Source organism: Mesoplodon bidens (assembly GCF_964165515.1).
Source record: "Mesoplodon bidens genome assembly, chromosome: 11".
Classification (NCBI taxonomy): Eukaryota; Metazoa; Chordata; class Mammalia; order Artiodactyla; family Ziphiidae; genus Mesoplodon; species Mesoplodon bidens.
Genome location: NC_138167.1, coordinates 66,417,661 through 66,437,407, shown reverse-complemented (window position 1 = coordinate 66,437,407; position 19,747 = coordinate 66,417,661). Strand labels below are relative to the sequence as shown.

General features: G+C 57.3%; 1 protein-coding gene across 1 annotated transcript in view; it reads left to right on the top strand.

Annotated features, from left to right (window-relative positions):
• Nucleotides 1-19,747, top strand: part of CACNA1I (calcium voltage-gated channel subunit alpha1 I) — a gene marked incomplete at its 3' end in the record, with an annotated part of 104,407 nt that overhangs the window by 32,213 nt on the left and 52,447 nt on the right. The window contains exon 4 of the mRNA XM_081248772.1: nt 6,758-6,855. Coding sequence (XP_081104898.1) covers nt 6,758-6,855 — 98 coding nt within the window. The remainder of the gene's footprint in view (nt 1-6,757; nt 6,856-19,747) is intronic.

Genomic DNA, 19,747 nt, shown 5'->3' with positions numbered 1-19,747 from the left:
GTCATGGTCAGAGAACTTCCGGAGGCCCTTACTGCCTGGGCTGTCCCCAGCAGGAGGTGGGATCCAGGGAAGGGTTTAAGCAGGCATCATGTGATTCGTGGGCCAGTGTGAACCGAAGCAGCACATGAGGCTGTGATATAATAATAGCTGGCTCTTTCTTGTGCCAGGCCCTGTCGTAGGCACTGAACCCATATGTGAACGCATTTCATCCTCCCCACAACCCCATGAGGTCAATTCAGTGACTTGCCCAAGGTCACATGGTGCACTAGCAGCAGAGCTGAGGTTGGAAGCCAGGCTCCGTGCTCTAACCACGGGGCAACACTGCCCCCATGGATGTTGGCTCTACTTCACGTGCTGCTGACCCAGCTGACTACTGGCCACCTGGCCAGCTGTGGGAGGTGCTCACGCCTGGCCTGATGACTGATGAGGTGGGGAGGGGTCACGCAGAGCTCTTGGGTCCCTCACTACTCAGCTGGGTGACCCGGGCTCTGTCTGAGCCTCAGCTTCCTCATCTGCGTTGGGCGCCGTAATCCCACCATGGGAAGGGGTGTGAAGTGCTTGGCACATGCTGAGTGCTCCAGAAACCCTCTGAATCAGCAGGACTCTGAGTTGCCAGTGACAGAAACCCAACTCAAATGACCCCCAAGGCCCAAAGGGCAGGTACTGGCTCATGTGCCTGGGAAGAATAAAGGGCAGCTCTTCGATTCGGGTGCAGCGGGAGGGAGTGCTTGAACCATATGGTCAGGATCCTGCTTCTCTCCAGTTCTGGCCTCAGCCTTCCTTTGTGTTGGCAAAACTCTCGGGCCACCACGGAGGCAAGATGGCCATTAGTGCCTCCGGGTTTCCTGACGGTGGCTTAGCCAGGAAGAGCACCTCTTCCCTGCAGTCCCAGCTCAAGGACTGGCTGCCCCTCATGGCCCATCCTGAGCCAGTCGTGGTGGCTGGGGAATGGCTGTCCACTGGTTGACCAGACCTGGGTCTCTGGGCCTGTCCCGGGAGCCAGGGGAGCTGGCAGTGGAGCAGGGTGGCCCCTCAGCAGGAATCCATGGGGAGGGCCCTGGAGAGCAGATAGTCCGCCCTGCCTGCCCACCCTGGCACGGTCCCCACCTCAGCACGGCCACATCCCAGCCCCTCTCCCCAGATGACATGCCACCCGGGAGCTGGGTGCAGTCAGCCTCCTCCTGGGGTGATGTCAGGACGAAAGTGCTCGCTTTAAAGCAAAATTACTTACCTAATTAGGCACTTGGGAGCTGGCAGGAGGCAGTGGGGGGGTTTGTTGATTTTTTTTTTAGACTTTTAGCACTGAAGCTGCACCATAAAGTAACTGTGTAATTAGGGATTAATTTCTCACTCCTGCAAGTGATGTCTTACTTAGGGCCTAAGGGAAGTCGGCTGGGTGGTTATTCACCCACAGAGCGGCCCTCTTCACCCTCTTTTTTTTTTCGAGGTGGGGGATGCTCCCTTAGCTTTCATCCAGCGGGGAGGAGGAGGAAGGAGGTGGAAGGTGGCTGCTTCTGTCACAGGCGTTCTTCATGCTGCGTAGATTCCCCGGGGGGCCGGCTCTGCGTGGCGGGGCTGGAGCGGGGTGCGTCTGAGGAGAGAGGTGCCGGTCAGCATCCAGCCTCCAGCCGGTCAGGCGATGGATAATGCTGCAGCCCCGCCCTCACCGGTCCACGTCTGAGGCACACAGCCCGTCAGGGCCCCTGCTGGGACTGCAGCCCAGTTGCAGGGTAACCTGCTCATGACCAGTCCCTCGCTGGCTTTTCCCTCTCTGCTGCTCTCTCTCTGCCTCCTGGGATCACCCCCCAAATAAGCTGCTGCTCCCAAGCCCTTGGCTGAGTCTGCTTTGGGGGAACCCAAACTAGACAGGAGGTGTGAACAGAGTGTAGAAGGAGCCAGAGCAGAGAGGGTTGAATTCAGCCTGCCGTGCAGGGAGGGCGTGAGCAGGGCTTCACGGAGGAGGGCATCTTGAAGGATGAGAGCGAGAACAGGCAACGCGCAAAGCAAAGGGGGCAGAGAATCGCGTGTTTGCTGAGCTCGGTGGGCCTGGCCTGGTGCCCGAGGTGCATGGACTAGGGGCAAGGGGTGGGGGGAGGGGGCCGAGGCCAGACTACAGGGCCTTGAAGGGCAAGGGGGAGCCACTGAGGGTTTAAGGCCAGGAGTGACACAGCTAGATTCGAGGTTTTTTTTTTTTTGGTTGCATTGGGTCTTCATTGCTGCGCACAGGCTTTCTCTAGCTGCGGCGAGCGGGGGCTACTCTTCATTGCAGTGCCTGGGCTTCTCATTGTGGTGGCTTCTCTTGTGGAGCACGAGCTCTAGAGCACGTGGGCTTCAGTAGTTGTGGCACGAGGGCTCAGTAGTTGTGGCTCGTGGGCTCTAGAGCTTGGGCTCAGTAGTTGTGGCGCACGGGCTTAGTTGCTCCGCGGCACGTGGGATCTTCCAGGACCAGGGCTCGAATCTGTGTCCCCTGGATTGGCAGGCGGATTCTTAACCAGTGCACCACCAAGGAAGTCCCTAGATTCGAGTTTTAGGAGGTTTGGACTAACGGAGGATGGGCCGTGTGGAGAGGAAGCAGGGGGCTGCTGCAGCTGTCAGCAGGGAGGGCTGGGTGCTGGAGCTGTCAGCAAGTGTCCCGCGTTGGGCTTGTCGGTGCACGGTCACCGTCAGGACAGCGTGATCCCAGGGCAGAGACTTAAACCCGCAGTTCCTACCTCCCGGCTACTCGCCCAGCCCCTCTCTCCACGGTCTTGTCCAATGTCCAGCTTTCTATCCTCTTCCCCTCAGGGAATGAGAACTGCTGGATTCCTCACTGCACACCTGCTATTTGCTCTTTATCACTGAAAGCATTTACAGCTGGTCTTGCTCCCCCAGATGGGAGATGCAGCTGCAGCAGGACACCCTCCCCCGCCACCCTGATAGGTTCATGAAATATAGAAGAGAGAGTTGGGACCTGGGAGAAACGTTTAGGAGCTGAGATCCCGCCAGCCACATGGTGCAACCAAAAAACAAACAAACAAAACCCCCCAAAGCCAAGGTCGTTCATGCTAGAGAATGGACTTGAGGATACAGGGAGGGGGAAGGGTAAGCTGTGACAAAGCGAGAGAGTGGCATGGACATGTATACACTACCAAATGTAAAATAGATAGCTAGTGGGAAGCAGCTGCATAGCACAGGGAGATCAGCTCGGTGCTTTGTGACCACCTAGAGGGGTGGGATAGGGAGGGTGGGAGGGAGACGCAAGAGGGAGGAGATATGTGGATATATGTATATATATAGGTGATTCACTTTGTTATAAAGCAGAAACTAACACCCCATTGTAAAGCAGTTATACTCCAATAAAGATGTAAAAAAAAATAGAATATATATTTGCCAATGAAAAACTTAAAAAAAAAAAAAAGAAAAGAAAAGAACTTAGTGACTCATCGCATTTCTCCTTTTGACTCAACTGCCAGGAAGCTCAGAGCTAAGATCTTGACACTAAATTCTCCCAGAAGTTTCTCTTGAGGGCTTTTCAGTGGGGACCCTGAGGGTGGGCTGCAACTGATTAATTCTTAGGGGAATTTTTGTAGTAGAGGATCAAGTCAGAGGTGAAGGGAAGGGACTGGGTCACTGTGTCGCTCTGGGTCTGCCCGGCTGTGACTGCTTAGTCCCCTTCAGAGATGGGGACAAGAGTCAGATCAGCCTCCCATGAGATGGAGTTTAGGAGGAGTTCAGACCCTAAAGCTTACTGACTCTGGGTAACTGTGGGCCTCGGTGACACCCAGCCATAAGTTGTATCTCACTCAGGACCCAGAGGCCGGCCCCCTGCCCCACTTATTTTAGAGAAAGGAAGGTGAACCTGAATCCTCGCCACGGGGCCTGACTACACAGCACCTCTGTAGTCTCCCATTCTTGCCTCCCAGCCTGTCCTGGGGCAGGGGCCATGGTGGGTGCCCCTCACTTAATTAAGAACCAATAGTCCCAGACGGTGGGCTATGGGTTCCTTGAGGGGGGATGGAGGGGCACAGAACCCGTGTGGCAGAGTGGGGCGGGAGAGTAAGGGACCAGGCAGGATTGTCCTGAGGGCTCCTGCAGCAGGCAGGCCCTGGTGTGGCTCGTAGCCATGGGCCTGGCCTGGTTCAGGGCAGTAGGGAGAGGGATGAGATGGGATCTGAGAAATGTAGAGGGGGCTCGAGCAGGTTAACGCAGGTAACACACACAAGAGGCCCTCAAAAACCATTCGCTTTTCTTTCTACCCATCGTCTGTGAAGCATCTATTTATTTCTGTGGTGAAACTTCACGGGATGGGAAGAAATCCTGGGCTGGCATTTGATGGATCTCGGCAGGTGTGCCCAGGGGCTCCTGGGACGTAGTACCTGGGTGGGTTCAGTCTGGCGTGGGCTGGGATCTCCCACTTCCAGCACACCCAGCAAAGCATAAAGCGAGCCCACTGGCAGGAGGGAGAGAACCAGGGTCTGTGTTTGAGAGGCTGGGGCCTGGGGGCAGGGCTGCCTGCCATGGGGTGGCTCTCCTAGGCCTGGTGTGTGTGTGTGTGCGCGCGTGCGCGTGTGCGCGCCAGTGTGAGAGCCTGTTTGTGTGCCCGTGTGTGCTGCCCCCGCAGTGCCTCCATCACACACATCTCCCTGGCTGCCTGGAGAGCTCTTTCTACCAAAGATGAAAATGACAGTTTGGCTCACCCACACCCGGAATCCTTACGCCGCTCCACGCCCTCGGCGCCCCCTTTCCAGCTCACCCACTGCCCCTGGGCACCTCAGCCCTCACCCTCTCTGCCTGGCTGCTGCCCCCCCTGCCCCCTCTCCTGCCCCCTCCTCGGGACCCCTGGTCTCTGTCTCCAGTTCTTAGGTCTCTGTCACTTTTTTTGTGTGTGTGTATGTGGTACGCGGGCCTCTCACTGTTGTGGCTTCTCCCACTGCGGAGCACAGGCTCCGGATGCGCGGGCTCAGCGGCCATGGCTCACGGGCCCAGCCGCTCCGCGGCATGTGGGATCTTCCCGGACCGGGGCACGAACCCGTGTCCCCTGCATCAGCAGGCGGACTCTCAACCAATGCGCCACCAGGGAAGCCCTCTCTGTCACTTTTTTTGTCATGTCCCTTCATCTGAATTTGGGCCCTGGTAGGAGTGAATGTGGATGAGGGTGCCCAAGGAGTGAGTGTGTACGTGTGTGTGCACCAATGGTTGTGTGCAGGCGTTTGACTCTGTGTTGCATTTGTGTGTGTGTGTGTGAAAAAGGAGAGAGAGAGAGAGAGCACACAAGCATGGGAGCCGGACCCTGTGCCCCAGAAAGCTGGGGGATGGATTGAGGCATTTCAGGGAAACGGAGCTTTCACTCAATTACTCTTCAAGCAGCGGGAGGGGGCGATGGCTCCACAACAATCGGGCAGGTTTGCATGGTGTGTAGGAACAGCCTTCACTTCCCGCTGATGGTGGTGACAGGTGGAGCTGGCGGCAGTGCCGGAGTCCCAGGGTGGCAGGCCCAGGTCCAGTGACTGGGATGTCTGGGGTCAGGCGGGGGCTGCAGGCCCCTGGGACCTGTCTTTCAAAGGGGGAAACGTGGGGGAGGTAGCAACTGAGCAGGAAGGGTCTGACGGACGTGCAGGAAACTACAGAGGGGACACCGGAGATCTGCCTCCCCTGGAGATCTGGGGAGGCCTCCTGGAGGAGGCAGACTGGAAGGGGAGGGGGACCTGTTTGGTGAGGCCCCGAGGACGAGAACTAGGGCAGTGGTGAGGGCTCCAGTGCTGTCTTTGCTTTTCGGTCCCTCCCTTGCCTGAGTGCAGACGCCTGAGGGTAGGGGCCGGTCTGAGTCAGCACCTAGACTGGCCTGGTTCAACATGGACACAGGTGTGGAGAAACTTCCAGGACTCCAGGGGCATCTGCACAGAACCCGAGGAAGGTTTCAATGGACAGAGATGATGGAGGCGTTGCAGGCAGAAGGGACAGTGGGAGAAAGGCCGGGAGTGGGCCCCGCGAGGCTGGAGCCGGCCGCCTTGCGTGCCCAGGAGAGAGAGGTTATTCCTGCAGACCAGGTACAGTTTGCGCCTGGCCTGGCCTCGTTGAGCCGGCAGTGGAGCTGGGAGTTGGGGGGTGGGGGATGGGTGTGAGGCGGTGGAGGGGGGCAGAACTGGTGTGACTCCTGGCTTGAGCCTCTACCCTTTTGCTGGGTGACCTGGGACACGTGATGTCACCTCTCTTACAGCCTCATCTCTTCATAAATCTGGGCGTCTAACACTGGCTTGGGGGGCCCCTGGGGACTTGGGGAGATGGAGGGACTGGGGCTCCACTCCGGCCTCTGCCCTCAGCAAAATCTTCGCAGATGCTGCTGCTGCTGTGACTGTGATGTCCAGTCACCGTCTGGGCTCAGCCTGGGGGCCTCTCGGCGGTTCCTCTGTTCTCCCCTCTGAGGAATGGGGCGAATCCTCCCTGTTTCAGAGGCTGCCCTGGAAGCGGGGCAGGAGCCACCTGGCACAGTGCTGGGCATGCGGTGGGGCCCCAGGGTCTCTGCCCATCCATTCCCTCTGCCCCTGGCCGCATCTACTGGGACCCTCAGGGCAGTCCACGAGGTGGATGTCACCTGCGCTGCTTACAGAGAAGGAGACAGGCCCAAGGAGACAGCCCAAGGCCAGAGGGCTGACTGGGGCTTAGCCGGGTTTCTGACCACTTTTCTTACCCCGTCCAGGCAGGCGTGGGCGTGGCTGGCCCGGCCGTGGCCCTGCTGTCCCCGTGCTCTGGGCCTCACTCTTCTCCCCTCTCTTCGCAGGATGGTCGAGTACTCCCTGGACCTCCAGAACATCAACCTGTCGGCCATCCGCACCGTGCGTGTCCTGAGGCCCCTCAAAGCCATCAACCGTGTGCCCAGTGAGTTGGTGCCCCCTGCCCTGCCCCAGGGCACTCACTCACTCAGCAGAGACAGACCGGCATCTCCCCATGCCAGGCCTGTGCTGGGCACGGGATCCTTCAGTGACCGGACAGATGCGGGCCCTGCTGCCAGGGGTTCAAGGGGCACTATTTGGGCCTGAAGATGCTGGAAGGTGGCCCTGGCGCCTCTGGGTCCCAAAAGGACTCGGACTGCAGCAAGTACTGGCTTTTTGGGGACAAGGTTCCTTGTTGGGGGGGCTGTCAAGTTGACAGGTGTGTGGAAAGAAGCTGCTTGGTTTGAGGGAGGGCGTCATGCAGCATTCCACTGGGGAGGGGCTCCCAGACCCCCCACTTGTGCTGACTTGGAGCTCGAGCTCCCGACCCCCCCACTCACCCCCTCCATAGGTTCATCCGCCACAGGTCCATCCACCCGCTCCCCCATCTGACCGGCTGCCCATCCATCTGTCGGCCCATCTAGTATCGAGAGAGTTTATCTGATAACAAAAAACCCTGACACCTGCCCAGAATCATACAGCTTTCAAAGCTTTTCATCTCTGTGATTTCTTCGGAGCCTTACCGTCCCCCTGGCGGGAGGTGGGTTAGTCTCGTGAAAAACTGAGATGAAGGAACTGAGACTTGGAGACTTGAGGTTACTTGCCCAGGAGGTCTCCTGACTCTTTCCACTGCCCTGTGTCTGGAATGGGATGGGGATCTAGGGAAGGAGAGGGGGAGGGCCCTGCCTGCAGGGGGCTTCAGCCCTGATGGGGAAGGTCAGGAACTTTTATGAGCATCTACTCACCTCCTGTGTGCCAGGCTCTTGACATGCCGCTGGCTGACTTAACCCTCTGAACAACCTATGTGAGGCTCAGAGAGGTTAAGTGGCTTCCATAAGGTCATACAGCAATTCAGGGGCAAGGCAGGGATCTGAGTAGAGTTATGTCTGTCCTAAGCCCAGCTCTTTCCCTGGCTCTGTCTGACCCCTTGCTTCTCTTCCCTGCCTGAGCCTCAGTTTCCCAATCTGCAGAAGGTGAGAGGGCTCCTGGCACCTCATTCTCCACAGTCACCACTGACCCCACTCTGCCAATACCCAGGCTTGGGGCCTTGGGGGTCCCTGCCACTCGCCCTGCCCACCTCTCTACAGCCCGTCCGCTGTGAGTGCCTGCGGGGCCAGCCTGACTCTGGGCTCGCAGACCGTGTTGGTCAGCCCGGACAGGCCTGGCTGGGCAGTGGAGGCTGTGCTGTGGGATATTTGTGGAGCAAGGTGACCTGGGAGGGCAGGTTGGCACAGGTTGGGTGAATTACGTAGGGGGTCCTGGAGTGCTGGGGTCTCAAGGTCGCAGATACAAGGTCACCTCCCCACACATGAGCCTTGACGTGATGGGAAACTCCAGGGGCCCCTGAGAGTTGCTGTGAAGGTCCTGAGGGAGGGGTTGAGAGATGGGGGTGGGGCTGGGGGTGAGCGGTGAGAACCAAAGCTGTGGTGGGGGGGGAGCAGTTCAGCTGTATCACCTTTGCCCCTCCCACTGTCCTGGGGAGACTCCCTCGGGGGCAGGGAAGGGACATCCAGAGAGGCCATCCTAGGTGGCAGACTGTCTCTGTCCTTCCCACTTGCCAACAAGCCTAGAAGATTAACTTGTTCAAAACCATCTTTACCCCTTTTAACAAATGTGGAGAATGAGACCCAGAGAGGGCCATGACCGGCCCAAGGTCACACAGCAGGTTAGTGGCAGGGACTAAACTGGAGCCTGTTTCTAACCAGCCCACCTTGCCCAGGGGTGCATGTTCCTCTCTCTCAGGCGCCACCTCCTACTGGGAAACTGACCACAAGGCAGACTTTGTTCCCTCAGCGCCCAGAACTATGCCTGGTGTGTGGAAAGCGCTCAGTAAATAGGTGTGAAGTGGACCCGCTGGCCAAGTTTATCGAGTAGCTGTTCTGTGCAGTCAGTGCTCAGACGGAGGGGTGCCGGGCATGTGGAGCTTATGGGGGTGCAGGGAGGGGCAGAGTGGGGGGCACTGGGGGCCTGAGGTGGAGCCTGAGCTGAGACCCAGTGGAGCGTGGGGATTGACCTGGCAAGGGAGTGTTTTAGAAACGCCTGGCAGAAGTGAAGGAGTGGACACAGAGGACTGCTCTGGTAATGTGGGTGAGCCGTGGCCAGGCCAGGCAGGGTGGAGAGGAGCAGGTGGGCAGAAGCCCTGGTCCCCACCCTGGAGAGTCACGGAGGAAGCCCAGCGTCTGGCCTGGGCAACCTCAGCAGGGAAGGCACCGGGCAGGGGCCGCATCTTTCCTGGGCGCCCCCTCAGTGCTCCCCATTTCTGTTCCAGGGGAAGGCAGGGGTTGCCCTCAGGAAGCAGCCACCATGTGGCCACTGTCACGCTCCTAGCCATGCAACCCACAGGCCCGGTACCCTTTCCAGAGATGCGGGTGCCTGTGTCGGGGTCACACAGGGGCGTTTGTACACGATCCTGCATTCTGCATCCCCTGTCAGGTCTCGGGATCTGACAGGCATGGGAGCGGCAATGTGACAGGACGTTTCAGAAGAGATGGTCTGGGTGGGGGGCAGACAGGATAGACACGCAGGGTATGGGCCTCTCTCTCTGGGTGGGTTTCTGTACACTTGTGTGTGTGGGTGTGAGGGTCTCTGTATCTATGAGAGACCATGTGCTGTATGTATATGTGTGTGCACGTGTGCGGGGTGTGGGCCTATGTGCCTCTCCTCCCTGCCCTTTTCGCCCACTCTCGCTGCCCGCGTGAGGAGCTCATTTGCAGCTCCTGGCTGTAGGGGTCACTTCCAGGTCCCCAGAGCCAGTCTGTTCACTTCTCTGGAGAAGGGCGGGGTTGGACCCTGCGCTCCTGGAGGTTCCGATTTTGGAGGCTGGGTAGCCCCAAGGGCCCAGAGAGGAGTTCGGGTCTTTCCTTAGGGGCCTCTCTCCTTCTAATAGGCTTCGCTGGAGGCCCAGGGTGGCCTGAGGTGGGCAGTTCTGTTTCCACTCTGAGCTGATTCCGCCTCTCAGCTGACAAATGAATCTCGAAACTTGCTTTCTCAGAACCTGGAAGCACAACGCTCCAGGATCCAAAATATAACCGATGCGCCCCCCTGGAAAGGGACCTTAAGATAAATCCATCTTCACGAACAGCTTGATTAACAGGAGCCTCAGGCTGTTGGAGCAGGTCCTCTGATCCAGACCCTCATTTACAGAAGGGGCAGCGTCCTTCCCAGGTGCCAGAAGTTCTGCCCAGGGTCACTGGGGAATGAGTGGCATGGGGGGTGGGGCGGGCACAGAGTCTTAGAAGTGTCTCTTTGAGAAGTTTGGTTGGTTACCTTCTTTTTTCCTAGATGTTTCCATGAACATTCCAGGTCCTCCCATTTATTTATCTTTCGAGCCGCTTCTGCCATGGGACTCCTTCAACAATAGCCTGTAGCTTTCAATTTGGCCACTAGATGGCAGGCTAGAGAACTGGGACTAGGCAAAGTGAAATTATGGGTTATTAATTGCAAAGCTGTGGAGAGGGGGGGTGGCTGCCTATAGTTTAAGAAGTAGTTTAAAAACACGACCAACCAGGAAGACTCAGTTGGGCTGTCAGGGAATGTAATTTCTGCTTCTTAGCTCTGCGGGGAGTCTGCTGTGTGACCTGGGAAGCCCCTGGCTGTCTCTGGGCCTCAGTTTCCCTGTTTGCACAAAGGAGGAGGAGGGACTGATTAGATGTGTGGTTCTGACTTTGTCCAGGATGGTTGGGGCACCTGGGAGTCGTGATGCTCTTTACAGAAACTCGTTAAAAATACGTCCCTCCACCCTACTCCTGCCAGGTCTGTCCTGGCCACTGAACCATTGGTGGATAAAGGGCAGGAGATAGTGCATGGGAGAAGGTTAGGGAGGGAGGGAAGAAGCACTAGACTGCCAGTCAGGAGGCTGGGTTCTGGTTCCTCGCTGTGTGACCTTTCATAAGTTGCTATCCCTTTCTGGGCCTTGGCAAGATGGGGCTGGATTATCTCTGAAAGTGCCCTCTGCCGGCACCAGCGGACTCCAGGCCTCACCCAGCCTATACACCCCTCAATCAGCTGCAGTGCCTCCCAAAGCCCATTGGCCAAGCCATTTAAATATGAAAAGTGCTTTTTTCTCCAGTAAGAAACTAGGGCAGTTACTGCTAAAGCCTGAGCCGGCTGAGTCTGAGCTGCTGGCCCACATCTGCACCCTGCCACTGCACACACCTGCCCAGTCTGTGGAGGGGGTTGGGAGGGAGGCCTGGGGAGCTTGGGGGTAGCTGCTGGGGATGCTGAGCCTCTCCTGGGCCCCTGCCCCCTTCCTGGAGCCCAGTCCAACTAACAACCCCTGGGTCAGCAAGAAGCCACCTCTGTGCAGGGGCCTCTGGGATGCGGCTGGGCTGGGCAGGGCCCAGGGACAGGGAGGCAGAGCTGACAGTGCTGTGGGTGAGGCTCCTGTCTGGCCCCAGCTGCAGGCAGGACTGGAGACTTACTCTGTGCTGACAGGCCCCGGTTCTAATCCTTTCACCTGCCTGTTGTGGGACGCTGGGCCTCTATTTCTCCAACGATAAGATGGGGTTAATAATAGCAATTTCCATATGACTTTGTAAGGATGAAATGCCCTCATGTGTGTAGAGAGCTTAGCATGGAGCCTTGTATGCAGTAAGTGGCCAACAGGTGCTACTATTATGAAGAAGGTGCTGGGAGCATTGGGGGTGGAAGGTGGGGGCATCAGGACCTCTTCGCAGAGGCTGGTTTTGGAAGATGCTCAACAAGGACACAGAAGGCTGGGGAGGGTGGTCCCTGCAGACGGAGTGGAATTGCATGTGCCAAGGTGGAGAGCAGGAGCTGTCTTGGGAACAGTGGGGCTGGGCAGAGGACTGTATGTCATGGGGAGGTGGGAGGTGAGCATTCCACATCTTCTAGGGATTTCCTAATAATGATAAATGGCTAAAATTTATCAGATGCTTTCCATGGGCTGTATCATTTCACCTTCATAACAGCCCTAGGATGTTGGTACCATTGTGATGCCCACTTTACAGATGGGGAAACTGAGTCAAAGAGAGGTTGACTAACCTGACCAAGACCACACAGCTGGCCAGAGCTTTTTGCTCCTTTTCACAACCTCCTTCCTTTCCTTTTAGTGTGTAGGCATCTCAGCCGCCCACTCCATCCGCAGGGCATCAGGAAAGACCCCTGCCCACATCCAAGGTCAAAGTAGAAAGGCCCTGTGGGCTGAAGTAATGCCCTCAAGGCCCCTTCTCTTCCCATCTACCCCCAAGTTTGGTGTGCCCCAGACCTCTGAACGCCTTTCACTGTCAGGGTGCAGAGTTCTCGTGGTGCCAGGCCCCAAGCAGCCTGAGGGGGATGAGTCAGGGCAGGAAGGAGGATGGCGCAATGGTTAGTGCAGAGCATGGTGTCTGAGTCACCCTGCCAGCATTCAAAGCTTGGTCCTGTGTTAATTAGCTGCAGGACCTGGGGAAAGATTCTTCTCTTGTTTCGGACCCCTGTCTGCACAAGGGGGATGGCACACAGCACCTTCATGTGGGTTAGTCTGCAGTGCCAGGTGTAGAACATGTGCCCTGTGAACTGCCCCATCCCTGCCCTTTTCACAGAGGGAGGGTCCCAGTGTTTGGGCTACAGACTGCTGCATCCAGAGCAGTTAGACCAGGGTTAGTGCCTGGGATCTTGGCCAGTGGCTCCACCTCTCGGACCTCAGTTTCTCCATCCATAAAATGGGGTCCCAGCCCTTCCTCGCTAGGCTGTGGGGGCAGCAAAACATCCTTATGACATCTGCTCCTAGAAGGTGCCCAGTGAAGGTGCAAACACCATACGTTGATCACGTGGGAGTCTCATACTCCGCATCTATTGGCAGTGGGGCCGGGGGACCTTGAAACAGAGCTTGCATGAGAATCTCAGCACTTCCACTCTGTACGTGTGTTTAATGGGACTTGGGGTGCAGGACCTTGGACTTCAGACTGTCTGTCCTTGGATCCCACAAGGGTCCCCCAGCTTCCCTGAGGAAGAAAGGTCTGGCAGCCCCCAAGGAAGGAAGGGAGGGAAAGAGGAAGGTGGGGAAAGAAGAGAGAAGAGGCAGTGGAGGGCGCCAATTTCCCCAGGGCTGCTGCCTTTCGGAAGAGGTGAGGGTGGGCGGGAGAGCATCTGGCCAGAACATCTGATGAGAACCTGGCTCAGGAACGGTAAAGAGCAGCCAGGACTGTGAGAGGAGAGATGCTTGGGGTGGGGGTGGGGTGAAGGTAGCCCCCCCTACTGCCACCTCCTCCGCCGGGGTCAAGTTCTATTCTACAAATCAGGAAGGAGTGATTCGTGGACAGGACACAAGATTAAGGGAGAGAGGCACTGTGTATGCATTCATTCACCCATTCATCCAAGCATCCGTTCATCCACTAAGGGGCAATGGGGCCAGGCCTTGGGTCAGCTGTGGGGTCATAGAGAAGACTCAGATGCAGCCCCGTCTCCGTAGGCAGACACTCAAGCCAGAAGCTCTGGGCCAGGGGACGTGTGCTCTAATGGAAGCATCAGGGCCGAGGGGAAGGGCCACCAACGACGTACTTTGAGGAGGCTTCAGAGAGGAGGGGGCACCCGACGTTTGAAGAATGAGTAAGAGGGCAGCAGGGGCCCCAGTGTGGGGGGGCCTTCAGTGGCACAGGACCAGGCCCACCCTCTAGGGAGTGAGCCCTGACAGCCTTGGGGAGGAAACCAAGGCCTCCCCTGAGGTGGAGGGTGCCGGGCTGCAGACTCCTTGCTTGGGGATTGTTTCTTATCTCAGGAGTGGGCACTGAGGGCCCTCTTCAGCCCACAGGCCCCTCCCAGGCTGGGCTGGGGCCAGTAGCTGTGTCCTCGGCAGCCCAGCCATATGCTGCCTGGCCCGGCCTCCCGGTACCCACTGTGCCCCTGATTAGTTGGCGCTGGCCACGGCAGAAGCAGCACACGGCCTCTCCCGGCTGCTCAGCGCCCTCCGCTGACCTGGCCAGACCAGGGAGAAAGGGGAGCCCCCAGGCCAAGCACAGCCTTGGCGCCCCTTGCCCCGGGCCTGGCTCCCCTCCTTCTGGCTGCGGGCTGTGCCCCTGGCAGAGGCTGGTGTGAGTTCGGCTCTTTCTACTTGAGCTGGCCTGGCAGAGTGGCCCCGCTAATGTGGGCTGACAGTTCCTGTCCGCAGAGCGCACCCCGGACCCCCAGGGGAGATGCCTGTCAGGAAGCACACCCCCGTCTTCCTCCTGGCCCCCTACTGCCACCAGGGCCCTCTGCCTCGCTGCTGCCCAGCTTTCCTTAGGGCAGAGGGTCTGGTCTGGGGGTCCCCGGCGAGAAGCAGTGAAAAGCTTGAGCAGCTCCATCAGTTTGCCCACCTGTCATCCATCTCCCCCAGCTCCTGGCTTTAAATGCCACCTAGAGGCCATTTCTACCCTGATGCCACCCACGTGATGCTCCAGGCCATACTCCTCTCTCCTGAACCCCGGACCCTGAGATCTTACAAAGCGACTTCACATGGGTGTACACCACGCACCCCAGACTCCACCCATCCCCGCGGACCCCCATCTTTACTGAGGGCTGCTCCATGCCTCTAGTCTCAGGCCCCCAACCTCAGAGATGCCTGGGTTCCTCTCTACCGCCCGCAGCCACATCCCACCCCTCGGCTCAACCTTCAAGATGTCTCCTGAACCCAGCCACGACCCCCTCCACTGCCATGTCATCTGGACCAGCCACATGTGCATTATCAGGATGGCAGGCGAGCGATGGCTGGGCCGGGCCAGGCATGGTGGAGAGGAGCAGGTGGACGGAAGGCCCTGGTCCCCACGCTGGAGAGTCACGGAGGAAGCCCAGCCCTCACTAAACATTTGTTGAACAGATCCATCCACTCAACCATCACTCCTACATTCGTTCAAGCTGCCCTCCTCGGAGGGGCCACTCTGTGCCAGGCCCTGGGCTGGGTTGGAGGATGCAGAACACCCCTGGTGGGCCTTGCCCTCCTGGTTTCCGGCGGGGAGAGGAGGGCAGAGCTGTGATGAAGGCCGACAGTGTACCAAGTGCTGTGATGGAGGGAGGATGGGGCTGTGGCAGCTCATTGCAGGAGCACGAGCTCAGCCTGGGGACCAGAAGAGGCGACCACGCAGCTGAGCTTTAAAAATGGAGGAGAGATGGACTTCTAGGCAACTTTGAGGGCCCGGCAGTGACCCAGAACCTGGGCTTTCCAGGGACTGGAAGTGGGTCAGTCTGGCTCCAGCATGGACCCCGTCCTGCCGTGGGAAGTGCACCTGGCATTGCCCCTGGCAGCACAATAGCAAAGGAACCCTTGTGGCAGAGAGTGCGGGGCGGTGTGAGTGGGGGCAGAGTGTGTGCAGAGGTGGGGAGTCAGGGTGCCGGGCGCATCTGCTGTCTGGCTGGAGCAGCAGGTTCAGGTGTGGCGTGGAGGGCATGGGGAGTGAGACTTTGGAGCTAGACTGGAGCCCGGTTGTTGGGGCCTGTGAGGGGGGGATGGGAGGCAGCTGGGATGAGGATTTACACTTTCCCCACGGGGTGGCTGGGCTGCTGGAGGCTTCTAACTTTGGGGGCACCCCACTCTGAGGTGTCCTGGCCTTGGGGTGTTCCTGAGGCTGGACAGGAACCACCGTCCTCTTCTGTAGATGAGGCCGCTGGGGCCAAGAGAGGGCAAACTCTGTTTCAAGGATGCCCAGCCAGGACTGGGACCCAGATGTCTTGTTGTGGGTTGATGCCCTGGATGCTCATCAGGGTAGGGGCTACACTGAATGTTCTGAGGACTCCGGGGTCCTCTTTCCCTTCTTAACTAGGGAAGCAGGGCCCTCAACCACGCTCATGGGTCGCCTGCAGCCTGCCCTCACCAAGGCACACCTGGTCCCCAACCCAGGCTGAAGGTCTGAAAAGTCACACTGAGAGAGCAGAACCAGGTAAGCTCATCCTGAGAGAGGAAAAAGGAGAGCCATGGGGGAACTAGATGCAGGAAGCCTTCCTAAGTATCTGGGAGTAAGAATCAGAGAAGACTGCCTGGAGGAGGAGGCTTTGGCTGGGGGACGGTTTGGAGGGAGACGAGCAGGAAGGATGGTCCGAGGCAGATGGTGATGGGTCTTAAAGACAGTCTCTCTCTGTCTCTCTTTCTCTCCATCTCTGTTCTGTCTACAGTTCTCTCTCTGTTTCACTTTCTGTCTGTCTCTCTCTGTCTCCTGTACACAGTGCCAGGGGAAATGAGGGCAGAGTGGAACCATCGGATTTGCCTTAGCTAATTACTTACTTGACCGTGGGCATAGAAGGAGGATTAGCTGGGCTCTCACGGGGTCCTCCCTGGCTCCCTAATCGCGTGGCCCCTGTTTCCTGGCGCGGAAGTGATGAACTCGTTCGGAGTCCCTAATTAGCTAATTATGTGGTGGCTCTGTGGCCCTGGGACTCCCCGGGCCCCAGGGGGGCTGTGAAGTGAGCTGCGGCCCAGCTCAGCAGAGGGTGGCAGGAGGGGAGGAGGGACCGGGCTGCCATTCAGGGAAGCCAGCCTGGCAGGTTCTCAGGAGCGTTTCAGAATTTCAATGTCCTGGAGAACTGAGAAATGTAATTAATTGAGCAACACAGGCTGGGCCTGGGGAGCAGGCATGGAGAAGCGGGGCTGGGATGATATGGAGCTGCCTCCTCCAGGTCTTTCTGATCTCACCCCTTCTCACAGCTGCCACCTGGCCCTCCGTGCTTGCCTCCCGCCTCTGTCCTGTCCTCCAGGATTACTCCTTCCCCTTTAAAGCCCAGAGCTGATCAAGCGCTCGGCCTGTTTAGAAATCTGCCCATGGACCACCCTGACCAGCCACCTAACAGAGAGCCCCGCTCTCCTTAGACCCCCAAACACAGTCTGGATGCCCTCTCTGAATGGTCACCCCTCTGTGCCTTTGCCACGGCTCCTGGCATCCTGCAGGGCCCAGCTCGAGTCAGCCCCTCCAGGAACGTTCCTGGAGCTGCCCTCACTGCCCAGGCATGGTCCGTTTCCCCAACACTGTGTTCCCCTGACCCCCTGCTGGTAGACTGCAAGCTCCACCAGCAGGGGTAAAAAATGGGGGCGTAAAAAAATTAGGATTTTTGTTTCCCCATGTGCCCAGCACTGTGCCTGGTATGCAACAGTATTTATAAGTGTTTGATGAGTGAATGAATGATGGGGCATCAGAAAGGCCTGCAAATGACTTAACATTTGGATGGATTGCAGGGTGCTTGCTCTGTTTTCTCGCTTCCCTCTTCTGCACACCCCCTGACTACCCTGCAGTGGGGGGGGCAGATGTGGCAAGGTGGGGTATTGAGCCTTCACTCACCCTGGCTTGCTCTCAATTGGAGAGCAGGAGCTTGCAAAGGAGCCCCACTGCCTTTCCCAAGAGGAGGCTGACCTAGTTTTGTGGGGAGGGAGGATGGGGGTGGGCATTAATTATTGATTGGAAATCACTCCATACAGAGCTCGTGATGCAAATCCCAAATAACTACACTCATTAATAACTACCTCAGGGGCTTCCCTGGTGGCGCAGTGGTTGAGAGTCCGCCTGCCGATGTAGGGGACACGGGTTCGTGCCCCGATCCGGGAAGATCCCACATGCCGTGGAGCGGCTGGGCCCATGAGCCTTGGCCGCTGAGCCTGCACGTCCAGAGCCTGTGCTCCGCAACGGGAGAGGCCACAACAGTGAGAGGCCTGCATACCACAAAAAAAAAAAAACTACCTCAGCCATCACCCCTGGAATAAATAAAAATCTGGACAGGGCCACTGTTCTCCTTGTCACCATCCTTCCATCCTCCCCTCTCCAATATTCCACTCCCTCCCTATGACTTAGCACACAATTCATTCACAAGCAGTCATTCAATAAATGTTGGCTGAGCCTCTCCTCTGGGCCAGGACCTGCTGGGTTCCAAGAACACTGAGGTGACACAGTCACAGGCCCTGCCCCCAGGAGGTTAGAGCCAAGTGGAAGAGACAGGAGGGTAAACAGATGACTACACACTAGGGTTAGAAGAAGATTGGATGTTGATGTAAATGGTCCCTCCAAGGTTGTGCAACCTGCACAACTGTACATGGCACAACTGTACATCTTAGGTCAGAGGTGCTGAGGTTGCCCAGAACAGAAGAGAGAGAGATGGGGTTAGAAAGGGTATGGGAAGTCTTCACAGAGAGAAAGCAGATCCTTAACTGAGCTGTGGTGGCTGAATAGAGGTTTGCCAGGCACAAAAGAGGCAGAAGAGTGTTCTGGAAAGAGGGAACAGCATGAGTAAAAAAGCATGGAGGTGTGAAATCCCATGGTAGCTTTATGGAACTTTAAATAATTTGATATTGCTAGACATAGGGTGAACACACTGGGGACAGAGGGAGGGAGAGAGGAAGATGAGGCTAGAGAGGTAGGCAGGGTTCACAGAAATCACAGGATCTTGGGGGGTGTGCACTCAAGTGTGACCCACCAGCTCTTGACACTCTTTGGGGCCACAGACACTTGTGTGGACCTTCTTCCCAGAAAAATTCATGGCATCATACTTGCATAGTTTACAGCAATTCCATAAGGTTCATGGACCTTCTGTAGTCCTTCCAGGGACCTCCCCCAACCTGCCAGGGGTCCACAAACCACAGCTTCTGTAACTGATAAGAATGCCAGCAATTTTCATACATAGTGATGACATGCCCAGATTTGTGTTGTAGAGTGTGTTATCAGGAATCACTCCCTCTCTGTCCTGGGCTCTGCTTTCCTTGGGCTGGCTTCAACCCCAGGCAGGCATTATTCCCGGGAGGCAAATGGCCCCAGCAGCTCCAGGCTTAACTCCTCGCAGCTTGTAACCTCTGCAGAAAGAGAGCATCTCTTTTCCTGTAGTTCCAGCAGAAGTCTCAGTGCAGACTCTCATTGGTCCTGGATGGAGTCATGTGCTCATCCTGGACCAATCATTGAGGCTAGAGGAACAGGCTATGCTGATTGGCCAGGTCTAGGTCATGTGATCTCCATGTCAGCCCACCCAAACCACAGGACTGGAATGGGGGAATTGGTGCTGTTTTCATAGGACTGGGAAAGGGAGCTGGGCAAAACTAGAGGTGACCCACCTGTCTGGGGCTTGCATTCCTGCGGATTCTCCAGTGACTGGGTTGGCTGGATCTTCTTGAGGAGTCAGGAGGGAGTGGGTGACATGCAGACAGTTACTGAAGCTGTGCAGATGATGTCACCCAGCCTTGGGAGAGCTGGGTCCTTTTCACAACTGGGGTACTGAGCCCACGGGGAGAGAGAGGGCATGGAGGGTGCAGATGGGTCAGCCCAGGGCAGGAGGGGCAGAAGGGAAGGATGGGGAGACAGACGTGAAGGGTGGTAAGTGTGTGGAGCAGTGCCGGAAGCTGAGCATCTTCTCCACTTCCTCTGTGGGGCGGGAGCCCCGGAGTTTGCTGAGAGTTGGGTGTGGGCCCTGAGCTGGGGAATCTTTGTAGAGTGGTTGTTGTCTTCTTGGGCCCCTCTGCTGAGGGGCCTTATCCTCCAAGAGGCGAAGGGACTGGTTCATGTCCCACAGGTCCCAGAGGCTAGCAGGGTGAGGATTTGAACCTGAATCTCTGTAAATCAGAGGCTATGTGCTTTCCACAGGCTTTCCCTACCTGAGGCATTTCAGGATGTCAGACCTCCCCAGGAACACATGTTCTGCCCCCCTTCCCATGCCTGCCTGAAGCCCCCTTCAAGTCACCCATAACCCTCCCTGGGGATGTCTATCTCCACTCCCATTTCCCCATTTTCTCCTGTTTTGCCTCTGGCTTGGGTTGTTCATTGCAGCTATTTCTTAGGAAAGGAAAAGTCCTCTTACTCTGGCATCAGGCCAGGTCTGAGTCCCTCGGCTGGCCAGGGTTCTTCTGTAGGTGGCTCTGAGAGCTCTGCCTGGTTCCATCATGCAGTGGGTGGGTCAGCAGG